At 20.1% G+C, this 22,808-nt stretch overlaps 3 protein-coding genes across 3 annotated transcripts; 1 reads left to right on the top strand and 2 right to left on the bottom strand.

Moving 5' to 3' along the window:
• Window positions 1-2,225: 2,225 nt before the first annotated feature.
• Window positions 2,226-4,773, top strand: MKS88_000182 (STP1 protein; the record flags this gene model as incomplete). Its single annotated transcript, XM_067219253.1, has 3 exons — window positions 2,226-2,246; window positions 2,365-3,453; window positions 3,673-4,773. 3 exons carry the CDS (start codon window positions 2,226-2,228, stop codon window positions 4,771-4,773), a joined length of 2,211 nt encoding a protein of 736 aa, XP_067070397.1.
• A 2,417-nt stretch (window positions 4,774-7,190) lies between these two features.
• On the bottom strand, window positions 7,191-9,028 carry MKS88_000181 (uncharacterized protein; the record flags this gene model as incomplete). Its single annotated transcript, XM_067219252.1, has 3 exons — window positions 7,191-7,367; window positions 7,536-8,864; window positions 9,026-9,028. The coding sequence occupies 3 exons, from the start codon at window positions 9,026-9,028 to the stop codon at window positions 7,191-7,193; spliced, it is 1,509 nt and encodes a 502-aa protein (XP_067070396.1).
• Window positions 9,029-14,132: 5,104 nt separating this feature from the next.
• MKS88_000180 (uncharacterized protein) lies at window positions 14,133-14,951 on the bottom strand (the record flags this gene model as incomplete). Its single annotated transcript, XM_067219251.1, has 2 exons — window positions 14,133-14,750; window positions 14,883-14,951. 2 exons carry the CDS (start codon window positions 14,949-14,951, stop codon window positions 14,133-14,135), a joined length of 687 nt encoding a protein of 228 aa, XP_067070395.1.
• Between the last annotated feature and the right edge of the window lie 7,857 nt (window positions 14,952-22,808).

Genomic DNA, 22,808 nt, shown 5'->3' with positions numbered 1-22,808 from the left:
TATATATATATATATCAATTATATTATTATATCTTATGTGAAAAATGCGTATGTTCAGCATATGTATTTTAATGATAAATATTATTTTTTAAATAAATAAATAAATAATATATTCATAGTACTACAAAGAAATATTCAATGGCTCATACGAAATTTTATTAATCTTGTATTACTTTTAATTAAATATTATAAATAAAGTGAATTGGAATGCGTTAACTTTCATAATATATTAGAACAAAAAAATTAATAATAAATTAATAAAAAAAATAAAAAGTTCATATATTTATAAATAGTATAAAAAAAAAAAAAAGATAAATGTGATTATACAAATATTTGAAAACAACAGTCATGTAGGTCTTCTAATATACCTACAGATATTTGGAAAAATCATATTTTCATTAATATTTCTATAGATTAGCCCACTATTTTATATTTTTTATGTATTATATTTACCAAATATGTAAATAACATATTATAATACAACAATTTAAATACATAATATATTTAAAAATAATAAAAATATTTTATTCATAATCCTTCTGTATATAGTTATTAAACAATTTATTTTGAAAAGAAGAAGTTTAGAATGTAAACAATTAAAATAAAAAAAAAAGAGCAATAAATCAAAAAAATATATAAAAATAAATTAAAAATTTAAAAATAAATCAAATCAATAATTTTTTAGGATAAAAAATTATTTAAACTTTTATATAATGGATGAATTTATTATGTGAAGCAATTGTTTACAAAAATTAATTTTCAATTAATATATATATATACATATTTTTTTATTTTCTCACCAGTTTCTATCCCTTGTGTAGACGTTTCACCATAAGCATTAAAATTAGTAATAACACATTTACATTATAGTATAATAACCTATATTTTTGGTAATACTTTTAATTTGTTCTGTATTTACGTTCATAATTTCATGTCCTAAAAATTTATAAAATAATACGACAGCTTTTTAATTTTGCATGCTAATTAAATATTTATGAATAGTGATAAAAACATATTTTCATTAGTTATCAATTAAAAAAAGATACAGAAAAAAAAAAAATATAACATCTTTTTAATCCATTTATTATAATATATCTACTAATAACTAGCATAAAATAATTACGATATCTAAATATTTTGTTGTATTATTTAATGTTGTAAATTATTCCACTTACATGGAATTATAATATTATAATATATTCTAAAAAACTTTTTATTCTTCATTTTACTTTTTTAAAAAAACATAATATAATTAATTTTTGCTTAAGAATATCCTTATAATATTCAATATTTAAAAAAAGCACCTGATGTTATTGTCATTGATTAATGTATCTTAATATGTATTTTAATTTTTAAATTAATTCCTGAGAATTCATATTAATAAGTGGAAATATATATGCACTATAATTATTTATTTAATAAATTATACTATTTTAAATCATTCAATAAATATCTGTTATAATTAATTTTTAGGTAATTGATATAAATATATATATATGTAATATTAAAAGTTATATATAATTTTCAGTCGTATTTACTTTCCACAACTATAGAAACAATTTAGTAAAATTTATATAATATTAATTTTTCTATCCGTAATATCATAGTAAATATGAAGAAAAACTAAAATAATACTAATAATACAACAATGGTTTATATCAAAAGTAGATAAAAAATATAACTTAAAAAAAGGAACTTACTAATATACTAATAACAATTTCTTTTATAGATTATTTATTTTCAAATGAAAGAAAAAAATAAAAGCAATTAATTATATTAATACAGGTAGCATTATTTCTATATATGTGTCTTTGGTAAGAAAAAGAAAAGATATAATACATATATTAATAATAATTTTTATATAGTAACTTTTATATCACTTATATGTAATTTTTTACTGTTAGTTATTTAACTTTTCTTTATAAGGTTTGTATAAATTTTACATAAAAATAATTTCTCTATAGTGATTTAAAGTAAAAATAACATTAGAATATATCCTTAGTTGTAATATATTTATATAAGGTAAAAAATATTAGAAGCATATAAAATGAATATTAATTTATTATATCATTTTTTAGTTAACATATAAATTCCTTAGTTCATTATTTTATAATTTATATTCATATTTATTAGTTTAAAATTACGCTATTAATAAGCAGAAATATATATATTTGTATTTTTTTTCAGTTATTTAAAACGACCTCGTGTTATCATGTAGATTCAATATGGAAAATTGTACTACCAGAGTAATATTCCTTTTTTTTTTAATATGGATAAACTACTTTTTTGTGATAAAATAATTATGATACAAATAACACAAAAAACTAATGTTTAAATGTTTCCTTATATATTTCTTGAATGTAGGACTACACTGGGATCGGTTATGGGGCATTAGAATATCTTATGGAAAAGGAATTTATAGAAGCTCGAAAACAAATTTCATCTTTCACTGCTTCCTTAAAGACAAAGAAAAATAAAAAAGAATTTAGAGATGAATGCTTAGAACTGACTAATTTTTTAATTGAGAAAAAGGATAAACCTCCACGATTTACTAATCCTAAGAATTGGGTACCAGTACTTAGGAATTATTTTGAATATAAATTTGACAAGCTTACTCAACATGGTGGTTGTCCTATGATTTTCGATCAAAAAGATAGAGACCTTTTAGAACTAAAATATAATGCGTTAGATTTCTGTGAATTAAATGATACATATCTTCAAAAACTGAAGAAATTCAAAAAAAGTGGTAATACATATGATTGTAATAATGATACTCAGTGTATACAAGATTGTACAGAATATGAGAAGTGGTTTATAAGTAAGAAGCAACACTTCGAGAAAAAGAGACATTTCATTAGTGAAAGTTGCATATTTAAAAATACTTCATCACAGTTTCCAGAAAAAAAATGCAACATATTAGATCTTAAAACATTTAATGAACTTCCTCAATGCTTATCGCCAAAACCAGATGTAACTAGTGAAGCTCCAGCTAAAGAAAATGAATTAAGCGCACCCAAATTAGATGAACGTGAAGCTGAAGATGAGAATATATCTCAAGATCAAAGTCTATTACAAGAGGAGCATCCACATGACGGCGCACCTAATAGTCCATCTGAAAGCCAATCAAGCAGTTTTCCTGAAGATACACCTTCAGGTCCACCTCAACTTCAAACAGCATCCGAAGGCAACTCTGAGACAAGTTTAACTAACTTAAGAGCAGATATACAATCTGAACATTCTGAAATAGCTACAGATCTTACAAATTTGGCGCCTGCACAGGAAAAAATACGCACTTCTACAGTACAGCCTCCAACTGTTCAAGAAACAAACACAGAAAGTATTACTGAACCTGTTCCTGTATCCACTGAATCACTATATCCTAAAGCCCCTCCTCGTAGTACTGCAGAGCATAAAATTTATGGTAACATTAATTATATTTACTTTCATATTTTTGTAATAACTAAACAAATTTATGTATGTATATATAAATTTAATTCAGTTCCAGTAGAAAATTCACATAACCCATATGTATCATCGTTTTTAATAACATTTCTAATTATTATTGTGTCTTCCTTTTTTATAAAAGTAATATAAAATTAAGTATTAAAAACATTATAAATATTTGATAATTGTAATAATATAACTTTTAAGTATATTTCTTTTGTATTTTAGTACGCTCTAATGGGAAAGTTTAAAAAGAAGAAAAATATAAGAAGAAAAGTTAAATTCCTCAGAATACTACTACCTTCGCATTCTGTTAAAAAAGACATATTTTTATCAGATGATAATTTGGATCAGACAATACATGATGATGAAGAAATCATAAAAAAATTAAAAATACATGAACATAACACTATAAATAATACAAATATGCTAAAGAGAAAAAAGGACAGATCCAAAACTATTATAGAAGTACATATGGAAGTACTTGAGGAATTCAGAAATGAAGATTGGGAATTTAAAAAAGGTGAATTTTTAGCAATATGTCTAGAAGCATACAAATATGAAAAACATAGATCCTATCCTAATTTAATAAATGGTGATCAAATGGAAAATATTAAATATAGCAATGATATTGAAGAAAAAAAAATTATATGGAATAAATGGATAGAAAAGCATAGAAATCTTTCTGAAAAATTGAAAAAAGAAGATTGGTTTAATAATTTGAAAAATGAATGGAAAAAAGAAAAAGCTAAGTTAAAAGAAATAGAAAAATTAAAATATATATCTTCAAAAGAAAATCAAAAATGTTCACATTTAGAAAGAGAAAAAGATGCATGGAGAGAGTGGATATCAAACAATGGTAAAATTGTAGAACAAAATATGGAACAGGACTGGTTTAAGGGATTAACAGATGAATTTAATAATATATTGGGTGAATATGAAAATGAAGAAACTAAAAATAGTGTATCACTAATAAATATAGAAGAAATGGAACATAACAAAAGTTGCGAAGAATTATATAAGTTTATTAAAAAAAAATTATTATCAAAAGTGTGTATACTTGCATTTATGACAGTATTAGACGAATGCAAAAAAGAGAAAAATGTAGAAAATAAGGAATCATATTTAGACAGTTCAATAAATGAATGTAATTCAGATAAAAATTCAGATAGGCAATATCACATTATAGAAAATGGTGTTGAAAAGGAAAAAAAGGTTTTGGAAAATAGTGAAAATACTGAAACTTTTGATTATAAGGAAGAAAATAATTTTACAGATGAAATAAAGGATTGGATAGGAGATGATGATACATATGTAAATTCTATATAAACTATGAATAAAGTAGACTAATACAATTAATTAATACAAAAGGACAACCTATAAAATGGTAAGGACAAGGTCAAAAGGTATCATAACGATATTACAATGATAACATATTAAGTCAATGAAGCAGATATCTTAAAATTTTGGATACATTAGAGGAACAAAAAAAAAAAAAAAATGAAATAAATTATCAAGCACTGTATATGACGAATAAATATAATTTTGTGACATAAACAGTATTTTTTATGACAAAATGTTATTAATTATAATTGTCCTATTTAAAAGGTATTCTATAATTTATGATCTCTAAAAGTTCACCATGCCTATTCGCATTAACTTAAAGGCACCATAAAAATATATTTTGTTATAATTATGGTAGTCTCTAATTAATATATACATATATTGCACTTAATATGATTAAATAAATAAATAAATATATATTTATATGATTGAAAAGCATGCTATGAAATGTTTCCGTAAAAATAACGTTACCAAAATAGTTAAGCCCAATTGTTTTAAAAAGTTGCAAAAAAAGGAAATCAAATTTTATTTTAATTTTTTAACGCGCTAAAAATATATTTCCGATTATGAATAATATAAAAATAGAGTAATCTACAGAAGTAAATTATTATATGTAAATACATTTAAACACGATTTTTCGTTTTTCCTATATTCAGTAATAATTACTAAATCCTAAATTATTAACGCATAATTATGTTGTATATATTTACATATATCATTTATTTCTAATGTAGCTACAGCGCTACTAATCGAAATAAATTGTTTAAGAAAAAAATAAGAAAAGTTATAAAAAGTAATTCTTATTTTATTTTTCTTATATAATATTGCATTTGAAACTATTAAAATTTTTTCTGTGATATATGTTCTATGTATACAAAGTAATTTCTCTACGATATCTTAATCATACTGACGTCTTTACGCAAACTTAAATATATATTTTAATGGAAGGTTACAATTACTGGTATGTTTGTAAACATATGCAATGAATGTAACTCTCCACTTGTTTTTATAGTTGTACGTGGGAGGATGCTAAATTAACATATATTTATGGTTTTATAATTTATCCATAGGAAACAATTTTCTATGTTAGGAAAATATACAAGCAAAATATATATTTGTAAAATGGTATTATTATACACTTTTTGTACTGTCAAAATATATGAGGGTTAATAATATTTTTTTTATTCCTCTATTAATTTTTAGTTTTTGCATTTTATTTTATATATATTTTTTTTCTGTACCAATATGAGTTAAAATTGCTTTCTCTGAATATTCAAAGTTTAGATGATAAAAATGTTTTTATTATAATAATTTCTAATATAATTGCTTTTAAAATTGCACTTATGTATATATTAAGGAAGAATATATTACATATTTTTTTGCGTACCTTTGATTAAATTTTAATTTATCATATTTGCTTTTTTTTTCGATTTATTTGATACAAATAACTGTATTAAAATTTTTAATGATGAACTTTTTTTAGTTTATTCTTATACACTTACTATGTACTACTCTAATACTTAATATATATTACCAATAAAAAAATCCAGCAACACGTTTAATATGTCTTCTGCTCTAAGTACATAATATTTACATTATATATATAAAAACTGTGTTCTACAGATACAATATTATTTTATCCAAAAGATTTGGTCAAATATGAATATATACTTTTTTTTGAAAAACCAAATAGTTTGAGTACTGATTATTATATAATATTTAATCGTAATTTGATAAGTATATTTTTTTGTAAAAAAAAAAAAAGAAAAGAAAACAGTAGGTTTTTATTTCACGAGTTACACCAATTTTATTTACTAACGATACATTGTCCTAATTTAAGTGTTAAACTACTAGTTCCCGGAAAATTCAATAAATTCAAATTTATTTTTACTTTAAATATAACTATAATATATCTCAAATGTGTTATGCTTTAAGAAATTATAATAAGTAGTCAGGCTACAATCTCATAAGTATAATTAAATAAAAATGCTTTGCCAGTATACGCTTTTGAATTGTGGCATATTAGAATCTTAAACTATTATTAGGTAGGAACGTTTTAGTTCTTTTTTACATATATAAAACAAATATTATTGCAAGTTCAAATTAAATTCATTAAAAAAAAAATTAAATAAATACAAAAAAACTATTTGACAAAAAGTTAGAAAAAATAAATTATTCTAAAAGGACAAAAAAAAAAAAAAATATATATATATATATACATATATACATACATGTATATATTAAAATATATATAAAATGTTAAAAAGTATCTATATTTTATTTATGCTCCTCTTTTTATTGTTTGATCTTTTCATTCTACTTAATAGAAATGTTTATATAATCCAATTTTGTGGGCTTCTTAATATCTTTGATATATATCAGTTGATATTCTGTAAATCATTTCATGAATGAAGCTCATCTTCTATATTTACTACGTTAAATCTCCTTTTGTCAGAATGCCTATATGTACGTTTTAAGAAGCGCCTTGGTCGTTTGCGTGTATATAAATCCGTAAAATCTTTCCTATACCTTTGTTTCCTTTTTCTATCCCTACGTAAACGTGATCCGAAGGGAGTAAACTAATATATAAATGAAAGTAAAAAACATGCATAATATGTTTAATTCAGAACTACAGTATTTTAAGAAAAATGTGTTATAAATGGTAACTAATAACGTAAGCATACAGCAAAAAATAATTTTGTATTTACTTTAAAAAAAAGGTAAAATATAAAAATAATTCCCATTACTAGAGTAACTCCAGTAGATATACGAACAAAAATGTTGTTTAATATATTTGATTCATTAGCTGATCTCCTTTTCCTCACTCTTTCACGTGCTGGTTTTAAATCATCTTCTGACCATGACCTTCCAGCCTTCACTTTGTATCTTTTAGTACCTTCCATTTGTGTAGCAAAATTTCCTTCAACCAATTCTTCCATAAAGTTGCAAAGTAGTTCTTCATTTTTATCTCTGCTTTTAGTTGGACACTGTAATGTTCCTTTCTCGTTAAATTTCCATCTAAATGTATCAGGTGAGTCTTTCTCAAAGGGTGCCTCAATCTTTAGTTTTTCTGTACTACGAGAACCCCCTGCTTTTTCTTTTGTACCTTGTTGGCCTTGTGATGCACCTGCTTGCGGTGTTCTTCCTTCTTCCCGATTATCCCTGGTTACTGAATTCACACCATCCGGGGGGGATCCATTATCAGTCATAGTTGCTCCAGAATTTCCATCTGTACGCACACTTCTAGTTAACGTAACAGATGTTGCTAATAAACTACAACGTGAGTGTTTTGTGTCACTTGATGTAAGTTCGTGCTTATCTAGATTAAAGCATGCACCATGAGAAATTGAGTTTAAAATTTCTGCATCTGTTACCACAGTATTTAATTCCTCTTCATCAAAATTAGCTGTAATTCTATTTAATCCATCACAACTTCCATTACCTTTAGATTGAAATGCAGATAAGAGTTTACTTGGATCAAACTCACTATTACAAGTCAAAAAATAATTTGAACAGTCCCATGTTCCTGGAAAACAACAATAATCCTTCTCATTTTCGTATAGGATTTTGATACCTTCAAGGTATCCTTTATATTTCTCAATGCTAACATTACTACATTTGTCTCTACTTTTAATAGTGTTATAGTTTTTAAAATAATCATACAATTTTTTCTCTACCTTTCTTGAATTCAATTCCCCCAAAGTCTTGAGATCAAATCTATAAGAACAATAATTTTTCTGGCGATTAATGAAAAGTGTAGTTTGTAATTTATTAAATTTATCAATAACATCATTGATAATATTCTCTGGTGTATCGTCTTTAAACAATTTACTTATTTCTTCATATACCCAGTATTTATAATGTGAACAGTATTCTTTAAACTCTTTTGATTTATCCTTTTTATAAACAAAATCTAAAAGATGTGTTACTTTTTTACAAAGTTCAATAGATTTACCTTGGTAATCGTTATTTAATTTTTTAAATTCGTTACAATATTTTTCATCTGTTGCACTTTTAACTTGCTCATTTAATTCATTATATATACTGTATGGATATGACTCTTTTACAATTTTATCCTGAAAATTGAATTAATATAATTAATTTTATAAATACTTAAATACTTCTTATAATGGATAGAATATATCATGTTATTCTATGTAAGAAATTGTATTTTAATAAATGAACACATATATTATTATTTCTATAGAAAATAATGATATTTATAAACTTCTTTTACCATTTCCATAACTTTTAATTATTGCGATATATGTACTAGATAAAATAATTAAAACTATACTTGTACAAATATTTACGCATAAATAATGACAAAAAATTTACAGTTGGCTCATTTCGAGGGCTTTCTTTTTTTTATTAGTAATTACATCTATTTACATATTTCTAAAAGAAACAATATACTCATTTTTTTAATAAAATAAATTATAGATGTATTACTTTTATCACATAAATATTATTAATTAAAACAGATATAACTTTAATATTAATGCTGCATAAAAATAAATAGTAAAAAAGAAGGAAGGTATTCATAGCTAAACATTATTCTATATATATATATATGTCCATATGTAACTAATTATTATTATCCATTTTTCATTAATAGAAAAAATAATTTTTAAAATTAAAAATTAAAAATTGCAATACCCTGTAATATATATTTTTTCAAGCACCTTTATTTTTTTAAGTGTTTATATGTATCTTAATATGATATCTAAGTAAAATTAACAAATTTCCTTTTTAGAAATAATTATTCCATAAATAAGTATAATATCACTCTATTAAAACTTTATCTTTTACCCTATTATATGCAATATGCTATAATATTATACCTGCATTACCATAATTAACCGAGCGTATATTACAAAAATTATAAATATGTAAATATAAAGAAGAATATTTGAAGAAAAGAATAAATATAACACAAACAAATATATTGTTTTCAATATTATAAAGAATTTTACTTGGAATATATTTATTTTGTTTATAATTTCATTAATTTTTAGGTACCCTATATATATAGCTATAGTACAAATAATTCACCTCTATTAATGACCACAATGAATTGTAAGTCGATAATGTTTTTTTTGTTTCATTATTACAGTTAACATAGTGTATATTATGGTTTTCATCATTGAGCGTATGCATAAAATAAACTAATCAGATCAATAATTTTTAATAAAAATTTTAAAATGTTCATTCCCTTAAAAAGAAGAATAAAAACATTTTTATTTTTCCCGCATAATAAAAATATTATTTTGAAGATAACTAAAAGGCAATTAGCATAATTCAAATATAGTTTAATATTAAATTTTGGAAATATATTTGCAATATTTATTTAATTTTTCATAGAAACTAAAAAAATATTTAAAGCGAACATTATTATGAGGCACAATTTGTATGGATTATTTAATCCTTTTTATATATTTTCTTTTGTTTAATGATAAATGAACTAAAATATAATTTATTATATTAGTAATTAAGAAAATATTAGAGAATGTTTTCTTATTTTTTTAAATATATATATAATATATATATATATAAATCATTCTTTGTTTTAAAAATAACAACATATAAAATATTGCAATTCGGAAATGAGTTGATTATTAGCATGTTTTAATAAAATTATAACACATGAAAATTAAGAATATAATATTACAAGCTATATGGTATATATTAATATACATGGAAAGAAGATTTATTTTCTGTCAATTTTATGCATAAGAGAAAATAAATATTTTTTATGTTACATATTACATTTACATTATATTTAATTTAATTTTATTTTTTGTTTACTTAACTTGTTGGTCCTCATAGTATGCTTTTGTTTTGATACATAAATATAATATTTTATTATGCTCATATTATTATAATTTGATTACATGCAATGCAAAAATGAATATAAAACTAAGTTTTCTTAAGTTTCATTAGAGAAAAAATAAAATATTTAATACTTCATTATAGAGTGAATAAAAAAAATAATAGTATTGCAAATATTTTCAAAAGGTATCATATGTTAATTTTTATTTATATTGTTCTTATAATTTAGTTATTATGTTATATACTTTCTTTGATTAGAGGTATTAACAGTTGTACAGATTACATTATTGTCACTCATAAGATTACACAGAATTACCTAATAATACAATAGTGGACATTGCATAATGTAAATAAAATGCTTTAATTATTTTTGTTGAAATATATCTTCCTTAAATCCTTTTATAAAATTTTTTTCTTATTATGTTAGATTATTTATTTTATATTTCGGGAATCTCCATATGTTAAATTCCATAAATTATACGCTTCATAATTTCTAATCATAGTCATCATACAATTACCATTAGATATATAAATTATTTTTATAATTCTGGATTATATTTGTTTATTAGTTTAAATATGTTATGCTTCAATATATTATGTATAACAAGTGAACCAATTAATCCATTAATTTATTAATATTTAAGTTAAAAATTATTCTCAGTCGTATTCCCGTTCTTGCTCTACTTTTTAGTTTAATGTTAACTTGAAAGGACAATGATAACATTTTCTTTATTCTCGAATGTACGTAGTTATATACAGAATTTATTTTTAGAAAAATGTGCAAACAATTATTAATTACTTCACATTTTTATGTTCTAAAGAATATAATATTATATGAAAAAAGTATTACGTTCGAAAAATATCCAAATTTAATATTTTTTCCAAAAAATCATTTTCTGATGATCATATGTAATATAGTATTACTTATTATCTATTTGTTTAAAAATAAAATATTTAAAAAGAAAAAGTATCCATTTTTGTTAGATATTTTGTAAGTTCAGTTTAAATGTAAATATTGTTATACTTTTGGGATGATCACATTATAATATTACTCAGCAGTTAAAATAACAGGTATATTTAGAGAACAATTAGATATACCATTATTAATATTGTTTTATATACATTTTTGTCGAACATTAATTTAAAAAAATATAAAAAAAAATTAAATAATTTATGCATTATTTAAATGAGAAAATTTATTTCATGTAACATTTTCTTTAATTGAATGAATGTGTTAAAGGGGTATATTATTTTCCATATAATTCATTCATTTAAATTTACTGTTTCAAATTATATTATGTGGTATTATATACTACTTTAGTGTATACAATTAAGCGTAAATAATTCATAAATATTTCATTTATTTGTTAAATATTTACTAAGTCAATAAATAGATACATAGAATTATATGCATATACATTTGGTCAAATGAATGGATAAACGAATAAAGAACCAATGTACCTCAATTATATAACATCTATTAATAAATACTTTATATTCCTATATATCCTCTACTAAAGATATATTAATAAAATATATTATTTTACTTCACCTTTTCACCTATTGCGAAATTTTTAGTAGTTCGTTAGAGGTATAAAAAATATTATTTCAAAGTTTAATCGTAGTAATAACCTTTTGTAAATACGTAATAGATATGATGATAAAAAGACTAGTACTATTACATTATATATACTCATAAAACATATAAATTATCACAAAAGTGTTAAATTTATTAGTTTATTAACTTCTTATATTTTAGAATATCACTAATAATATATATAATGTATTTTACTTATTAATACCATACAGGGAATACAAAGCGCACAATGGACATCCATACATTTTTTGCGAAATATTTATTCACAAAAAAATATTAATTTAAAATGCATATATATATATATATATATATGTTATTATCCTATATTTAAAATTCTATAGAATATTGGACAAGCAAATTGATAAACAATACAGGGGATATATTACATCATGCTTATTAACTAATTTTTTGTGTATGTACAGATGGAATGAAAAATTCTGTATGTAAGGATAAATACAAAAGTCAAAACACTTGAAGAATAATTAACTAATAGTCCATTAATCATTCTCATAATTAAAATTCTCTAATATGTTTATTTAAACGATGCTAATATATATACATTACACTCACTAGAAAAAGGTAAAGAAATAAATCTATCCAAAAATTAATTTAAAAAAAAATAAGGATACTCCTTATACAATAAAAAAACTAACACATATTATTAACAAAATAAGGCTTTTATTGTTGCTAATTCTATAATCATGGCAAATTGCATGAAATATTCAACATATTTAATGATACTATTAATGAAGTATCAAAAGAGTAGCACAGTTCTTAGGAGTATATAAAAAATATGCTTTCCGGTATTTAAGCAAAAATTAATTAATAATATTTAAATACATAGAAAATATATTTAAATTATTCAGTTTGTATATACCTATTATATAGCTTTTGCTTAAATGCTTTAATGTAAATACATATATATATATATATATATGTCGTTCCTTAACTATTCTATCGTCTATGCAATGAATAACTTAAATATATGTAGAACAAATATACAACTGATACAACAGTATATGAACATTAACACCAAATGTGTTACATATACATATTTAACAGAACATTTTAGACCAGTGAATAACTATAAAATAATTCTTTGAAAAGTACTGGAATTTCACTAGTGATGCGAATCCCTATAAATATATGTTCTACTTACGCCTTCTCTAATTAATATTAGAAATAAGAAAGGGAAATATTTTAAGTTTTTTTTATTTTAAAGCAAAACAGATAGTTATAAATAGAAAAATTATAGCTATCTTCATATAAACGATATACTGAATTATATAAAAATTGATTATTAAAGTGAATATTACATAATTTGTAAATATTTTACTATTTAACTTGTATAAATATGATTATAATATTTTGAAATGTAATATTATTCTTTATATAAATATTTTTAATTGTATATATTAAATATGTAAACGACATAATATGAAAAATAAGCAAAATTTATTAAAGTATATATATATATATATATCGCTAGAAAGTAAATTTTTAATTATATTTTAAATCTTTAATAATTTAAACTAAAAATTAAAGTACAGAATATATACTTATATTACAAGAAATATAAAATTATATAAAGACAATTTTTTAATAATAAGTGCAAAAAAATATAAAAAATTCATATATATTAGATAATTGTATTGGTGGCATACATTTTTTTACAAATGAATATATAAAATTATATTTTATTTCAGATTACTAAAATAAATTTATAGAATTAAATTTTTGAATAAAATAATTGTTTATCACTTTTTACTAGACTTGGATTAATTTACGAGATAGTTTTATGTATATTAATTTAAAACAGTTGTATTCTCCAAGGAAGCAGAATGAAATATGAAAAAAATATTACTAGTAATACAAATATATAATGGATTATAATATGAAATAGTACGAGACATAATTATTTTTGTTGTTCTTTGGTATAAAAATACAAAACAAAAATTGGAATTAAAGGAAAAAACGGAATTGTTAGCATCATAGTAAAGAAAAAAAAAATCGCAGATCTTATTGGATGTTTATGATCATATTTTACACTAAAATTAATTTTATTTTTTTTAATAATACAATTACGTTTATTACTTGAGCTGATGTTGTCTAAAGATGAATCAATCTCTGAGTATAACTTTTTTAAAGATTTGTGTATGTTTTTATTGTTCTGAATATTATTATAATGTTTTAATGTAGGAGATTTTTCTTTTAAATTATTCTTAACGTTAGAAGCTCCATGTTTTTTAGGTTTTTTACGTGGCATAAAATCATTCAATTCTTCTTGATACGTATCATTGTATATTGATTCATTATCTTCTTCTTGAAAAAAGTTATTTTGCTTTAATGCATATGGTTTTTTTTCAAATGATGCAGTACTTTTTCCTTTTAAATCATATATTTTTTCTTTTAAACATTTATGTTTATCTTCCAGCGATGCTCTTATTTCACTGCTTAACAATCTGCTATATTTAATATTTAATATGTTATTTCTGTTCAATTCGTTGTTCCGAGTTTTATCGCAGATATTTGACTAAAAATATAAGTTCATATTAAATATTAAAAAAATGTATATTTATATATTATATGAATAAAATATTCCTCTCATGTAAAAACATAAAATAAAATAGAAAAAAGAAAAAATTAAGTATAATAACTATGATACCTCGTCAGAATATTTGAATATCCATATTAGACAGGAAAAAATAAAGGCTCTAATAAAAATAATGATCATTTGTGTATTTTGTTTTATAATGGATATTTTAAAGTTGTAAAAGCTTATATAATATTTTAGTAGATATATTTAATATTTTTCAAAAAAAATAAGTACATGAATAACTTAGAACTTGACTCAATTATTTTCTATTTTGTCGATATAACAATTCTTTATATTTGTTTTTAATATAAATATAAATGTAGTACATAATGAAATACAATAAAAAAAGTTATAATTAATAAAAATATTTTCGTAAAAGCTATAATTAAAATACTATTAATTAATATTGTTCAAATAAATCAAATAAAAAATTATTTAATGAGCACGTTACGGAAATAATTGTGTTAATATTATAATTTACCATACAAAATTTCATTTCGAAAAACAATTATATATTTATATACATAATGTATATTGATAAAATATTGCTTTAATAAAAATATAATACGAGAAAAAATTCTAGAAATAAAATATGTATTAGAATATATTCAGAAAATATTTTTAGAAAAGTTATATTTAGATCTATTGTTAAAATATATACTGTAAAATTTGTTTAGAAATTATCTACTATATTGTAATTATTTTTGAAAATATTTTTTATAAAAATTAGTAATTAAAAAAGAGAAGAAATATGTATAGCAGTAACAAAATTATAATATATCATACTTACATTTATATTATATATAGTATTATATTTTGATATAATTTGATATAGCATAAATATTAAATGTTAAGTTTATAAAAAATATTATTATTTTACATATACATAGTTATATTTTTATATTATATAAGATATATGAAAATTTTATTTATTATAATATCTTCAATCTTGCTGTAATATATGCGGATAATGTACATTTATATTTTAAATCAATAATTCCAGTAATATAGTTATAATAATGTATATTAAAACAATAATATTTGAGAGGTTATTATACTTTATTTTATAAAAGTTTCAATAATAAATTATATATGATAAATTAAAAACAATAACAATTAAATTAAAATTTGATTATTAAAAGTATACATTTTAATTTTTAACATTTTACTAGTATTATTTGCGTACATTATTTTTTTTTATTTCAAGCTATTTTTTTTTATGCACTAAAGTTATTTGTTTTCTTTTAATTAATATTATATTTATATTTTCATTTCGAAGACTACATTCAAAAATATTGGTAAAGTGCCATATTGTTTAAATGCATTACAGCAAAATCTTTGAACAATGATTTTTTATTAGATAAGATGAAAATTAGCAGAAAAAAAAAAAAAGAGTATAATGAAAGGGTTTTATTTTGGATTTATATGAAATATTTTATTTACTTATTATTATTTGTTTTTAGCTTTTGATATATGTTTACTATAACGTATATAAAATAATATTTATAATTTATAAAAAAAATTTTAAAATAAAATTTTATAAAGTTAAAATTAAGAAGGATTCAAAATAAAAGAACAAATAAAATTTCGAATTGTGCTATTATATGTAATGTGATGCTGAAGACATGTTCACGATAAAAAAAAAAAAAACTAAAAGAATCTTTCCCATTTTACTTTATATTTATATTATATATATATATATAATTAATAAAAAAAATGTAAATAAAATATTTGATATTATATATAACAAATTAATATATATTCTTTTTTATTAAAAAAATTTATAGTGAAAGTACTTATTTTTGTATAGTGGTAAGTAAAAAGAAAAAAAAAAAAATAAGTGTCATTGTTAATTATTTAATTATTCTACACTTTCCATTTTACATTATTTTATTAAGTTTATGTATTTGTTAATTATAGAATAATTAGTTTAATATTAAAAAAAAATAAAATTCACAGTTTTATGTATGTGCATGTATTTTTTTATTTATAAAGAAGAAAAATAAAATAAAATAAAATAAAACAAAGAATAAATAATAAATTGGATACAATTATACTTTATTTATAAAATAGAATCTAAAAAGAAAACTTTAATTATGATCGTGTGATATTTAAAATATATAAAATAGATATGATTAATATGTGTATTAAATAATTTAATTTTAATTATCATTTAAATATTTTTTAAAAATATGAATATTCCATATAATATTTACACCAGAAATAAGTAGAAAATGTTGTTTAGTTGTATTATTTCGATGGATTAATCATTTTGTTTGTAGAGGAATTATAACATTATACTATAGTTACATCAAATATCAGTAGAAATAGTGATATCCTTGTATTTCAATAATCATGGTTTATTTCTGAAAAAAAATAAAACAAAACAAAATAGACATGTAAATAAAATTTTTAAAATATATATTTTTCAATTTTTGCTGAATTTCTTTTTTATTTATTTTTTTTATTTTTTATGTATAAAGGTAATTTTTTTATTGCAGAAATTATGTATTATAGAAAAATAAACTGTCTAGTAAATTTTGGATTGGTTCCTACACTAATTTATATATATTATATTAAAAATATATTAAGCGGATATTAAGTAAAAATATAAAGAAATATTACTATATAATTATTGTATTTTTCTTCTTTATGTTATCATTTAAAACACAATGTGTACATATATATATATAGTTAAATAATTAATATCTATAAAATGAAATATATGATTAAAATATTAGAAGCGTTTAAATAAAGACTTTTAATGAAATAGAATTATGATCATTATAATGAACAGTTTCTTTTATACTAAATTTATGTGTAATATGGAAAAATGTCACGAAAAAAAAAATTAAGTTCCTTCTCATCATAAAAATTTATTAATTTGTTTATTGTATATGAAGTTGTCAATGTAATAATAATATGACATAGTATAATTAAAATATTCTTACTTTGCTTTTTTCTTTTTGTTTATTATTTTTTTTTTTTGTTTTGCTGTTGTTTGCTTAATTTTTGTAAGCAGAATTTTCTTATTATGAGGTAAAACACATGAATTTATAAAATATATTTTTAAGTCTTATTTTTATTTCCAGATTAGAAAAACTATAAACCAGGGGAACAACAGGAACTTTTCAATAGATTACAAAAATATTATATTAATAGAAAAATACATGAGGGAAAATGAAGCAAAAAATGAAATTTTGAAAAAGCAGACATCTGAATATGTTTAATATGGAAATAGAGAACACGAGAAAAGAAAAAAAAAATTAAGTAGGAAAAATAAACCTACATTAGAAAAGATTATACAAAACAATAATTTAAAGAATATAGAAGGACTAATTAAATTAAAAGATATAAGGAAAAACTTAAATAAAAATATAAAAAATTAAAACACAAATTAAGGGCTGTAAATCGGAATAGATTTATTACTGAAAAAATAAGTTATACTTTAAAATCCTTCAGAAACTATAGAAAATATATTTTTAGAATTGTGCATTGGATATACCGTGCTATAAAGATAAAAATAAAAAAGACCAAAATTTAATTAAAATGTTTATGATAAAATACATTTATGCGATTTACAAATATTACTTGCTGAAACACTTTTGATATTATTAATCTTGTTTCTTTGTTTCAAAAAGACACTTTATAAAGTTTTAATTTTTGCTAGTATATGCCGTGTAACATTCGCATAACTTTACTAGAGCTTTAACATAGGATGTAATCAAAAAGAAGAGTTAGCTTTATTTTTAAGCATAATATATTTCAGCAAAAAGTTATTTATTACATAGTTTAAAACAACATATAGTACTCTTACTAATAATACACCGTGGATGTATATTCAGAAAATATGTAACCATTATAATATCACCAAGATATACTTAAATGTTTTGATATACAGTAAGATGATTAATGTGAATTATAAAATTTTAATATATTCTGATATATTATCTTCCTATTTTTTTTATATAGTATTTTTTTAAACTGCGTAAACGATGTTATATATATATGTATGCATTTGATAATAATAATCATTTATGATATATATATTTATTTAGTAATAACTTAAATATATCGAGAATAAGCTTAAATTATTTATATATGATACGTATATTTGGATAAATATGAGCAATTAATTTAAAATGCGGCGAATAATTTTATTGGATATAAAAATAAAAAAAAATATATAGGAAAAAATAAGTTTTGCTAAAAATAAATATTTCAATTAGTTACATCAGTATACGAAAATCATTTATTAAATAAAAAGTTATATTTATAAATAATTCGTATCATTATGTATTTCTCATAATATACAGAACTATTAATTAAAATACGCATTTATATTTTTTTGTAGAAATGGAAATTTGTAATATTCGAAAATTAAGAGGAAGTGAAATAATGGAATATGTTATGGTTATGAAACGATTATGTTTCCAAATACATTATATTTATAATATATATAAATATATATCCAACATGTATATAAAAGCATAAAATAAAAAAATAATTATCTTATTTTAATGTCAGTGCCACAGGATAGTATGAAACACATGGTATAATTAAAAATATAATATGATTTTTATCTTAATTTATAATTTATTTTTTAGAACAGTAATATAATTTGTCATATTAATAAGAATTTACTATTGCATAATAAAAAAATACATTAAATATATAATATTTTGTTTTTTTTATGTTTATTTCATAAAATGTTAATTTATTTTATTTAGATTTGTATCATATTTTTAATACAATATATTATTTTGTGTAGTAATAATTTACATATAAATAAAATATAAACGAATGCTTCTTTCATTTATAGAATTTTCAAGGAAAAAAACTATATATCGAATATTTATCTAAATTATAATATATTATCCTTAACATTTCGTAACGATGATATCTTATATCGTAGGTAATTTTATTTAAAATTCTTTTAAATTATCATAATTATTAAAGGTGTTTGTATACAATGTTCACTTTTATATTTTTTTTTTTCTTTTAAATATACATATTTTGTCGAAGATATAAATTTTTTTATTTTTGGAAAAAATATAAATAGAAAATAACGAAAATAAATGAACTCTTATTTTTAAAAAATTTACTTTTAGTAATAATAAATAAAATATATTTATATAAATTATATAGTAATTATTAGATTCTATTTATAATTATTAAGTATAAAATTATAAAACCACTAATTTGGATTTACCCTTTAAATATATCTATCATAAATTTTGTTTTTTTGCATCATAAAAGAATGAATTTATAAATATTGAAAGAATAGGCATTTAAAATATATATCATCTATAATTATTTTCTAAATTGGGATTATATATCATTACAGTTAAATGAAAAATTAAAAATAATTATCCCTTTGTTATTGTTCTTTATTATTGTGTTAATTAATAATTAAAATATTTAATTAAATTTATATTAAACTGAAAATTTATATGTAAATATAGTATAATGTTTTTTAATTATTATGTCATTAAAATATTAAATAAATGAATCAAATTTAATCACATATTAAAAGATAGTATGCACAAATCCTTTTTTTTATATACGTATAGAAGTGAATTTCAAAAAATGTGACATATATCTACAAAAATTTAAATCGACATTAAAAAAAAATAAAACAAAAATATATTTTATACAACAGTTTCATCATGTATAGGTATATATTTATGCATTGAAGATATATCTTAATGTTTTCTATAAATATTTTAAGTTTTTATTTTATTTTAGGAATATGTAAATATACATAGAATTTATATAAACTATTAGTAAATCTTTAGTATATATAATTTATATTTTTTTTAATAAAATAAAAGTAAAAAAATAAGAATTTTTTTCATATGCAATGCATAAGTATAATATTACTTTTTAATTTATTTTTCAAAGGTCAGTTCTCGGGCTATTTCTAAAAAATAGTCAATATATATACATGATAATTTAATTTTAGTAGTAATTAAAAGTATGGAATTATTAATTTTGTGTAGTACTCTTCTTTTCCAATAAGTAGTAGGATACCAATATTTATTAATTTATTTTTTATATAAGTAATTTTGGTTTAATTATATTTTATAAATATTGCTATATTATATATACTAAAGTAAATAAATGAAAAAATAATTTTTTTTTATTTTTATTGTTCATAAAATTATATAAACCTATTTTCTAATTTATGTTATTCTGATATTTGCACATATTATGCAAGTTTTAATTTTTTTATTTTTTAATGCTTATATATATATATATATATATATATATACATTTAATTAAAAGGAGTAGTAATTAGATATATTCATTTACAAGCATTCTTTTTAGAAATAATGATATAATGTAAACTTTAATAAAAATTATAATTTTCAAGAATAATTATAGAAAAATAAAAAATCACTCTTTTTATACACTTGAAACATTTATTTAAACTTATGATATGTAGTATATTAGTAAGAGGTTTTTTGAAATATATAAAAGATAATATAAGAATTAAAATGCCCATGTACTAACTAATGTAAATGCTATAAATAATATAATACATAAAATTATAAGTAGTATTATTTTCTACATTTATTATTAATATTATAATATTGTTATAATAATCAGTATTATATTAGCTATAAAAATTTTTTCCAAGTATAATGTATATAATATTATAAGTATTAATAAGAAAACATTTTTAATATTAGAAATTATTTTATTAATATGCATAGCAGGGTATTATTTCAATTCTCTATATTCTCTATACTATAACAAGGAAATACACCAAAAAATTAAAAAATGATATATATATATATATATATTTTATTCTAAAATTAATCAAAAAAAAGTTATTTAATTAATTTGTTATATTGAATAAATAAATAATGTATTTTGAATATTTATCAATAGTTCAATTTATATTATTCTAGTATATTTTAGTGTTTTGTATATAACATTAAGATAAAAATTTTACATTATATTTCTAAATTTAGTTTTCAGTTAATTCGTTATAAAGAAACTAGAGTTATATATATTTTATTTCGTTTTTATTAAAATAGAAAAAAGCTAAATAAATAATTTTTTAGTTTTTTGTCATTAACAATATATTTTATTATAGCTAACTGATTATATAATTAATATATTACATTATTAAGTTTATACAACATGAAACAAAATATTACGATACTTTTATTTATTAAAATTTTTGTGTTTTATCTTTTCAACTTGGATATACCATTTTAACAATGATTTGGTATAATAATATTATTTAACCATATTTTACATATTCATATATTTGATTTTTTATGTTTGTTAATAATATTTTTTTATGATGATATCATTTATCTTTAAATTACACATGTTATCTTCGTTTTTTCAGTGTATGTATAATATATATTGTAGGAATAATTGCATCCTTATTAGAAAATTAGGTATAAGAAATTGTAGATTATTAGCAGAATGCAAGAGATATAATGATCTTTTTATTAGAGTTTTTATAGAAGATATACCACATAATGAAGCGTGAGAAAAAAAAGATATATATTATAATAAAAAAGGCATTATGACAAAGAAAAAACAAACGTATAGAAATACATTAAATTATATTAGTGAGAACAAAAAAACTACGAAAAATAAATCTTGCATATTTGAAACAAAATAATATACTCATTTAGAGAAAAAAATATTTAAAAAACTTGACTATAACAGTTTTCTTAAAAATAACAAAGCAGTGAGTGATAGGATTTATAAAAAAATAATATTTAAAAAGTGCGGACTGCAGGTTCTTTTACCTTCCTTGCTGTTTTTGTTTTTCTTGATAGTATTCATAGTAGAATTAGTACTAGGATTGTCAGGTAAAGATTGTTTATTGTCTTACTTCGGTTTGAAAAAAACTCATTCAGAAAAATTAGTAAATTAGAGTGAGGGACTATTATATACATTTGTAAGTGTGTTGAAAAATATAACTGGTTTTTGGAAACACTCGGAAAGTTTGGGTTCTGGGAGAAC

Source organism: Plasmodium brasilianum (genome assembly GCF_023973825.1).
Source record: "Plasmodium brasilianum strain Bolivian I chromosome Unknown PB_00_05, whole genome shotgun sequence".
NCBI classification, from domain to species: Eukaryota; Apicomplexa; class Aconoidasida; order Haemosporida; family Plasmodiidae; genus Plasmodium; species Plasmodium brasilianum.
This window is presented reverse-complemented; position numbering and strand designations above follow the sequence as displayed.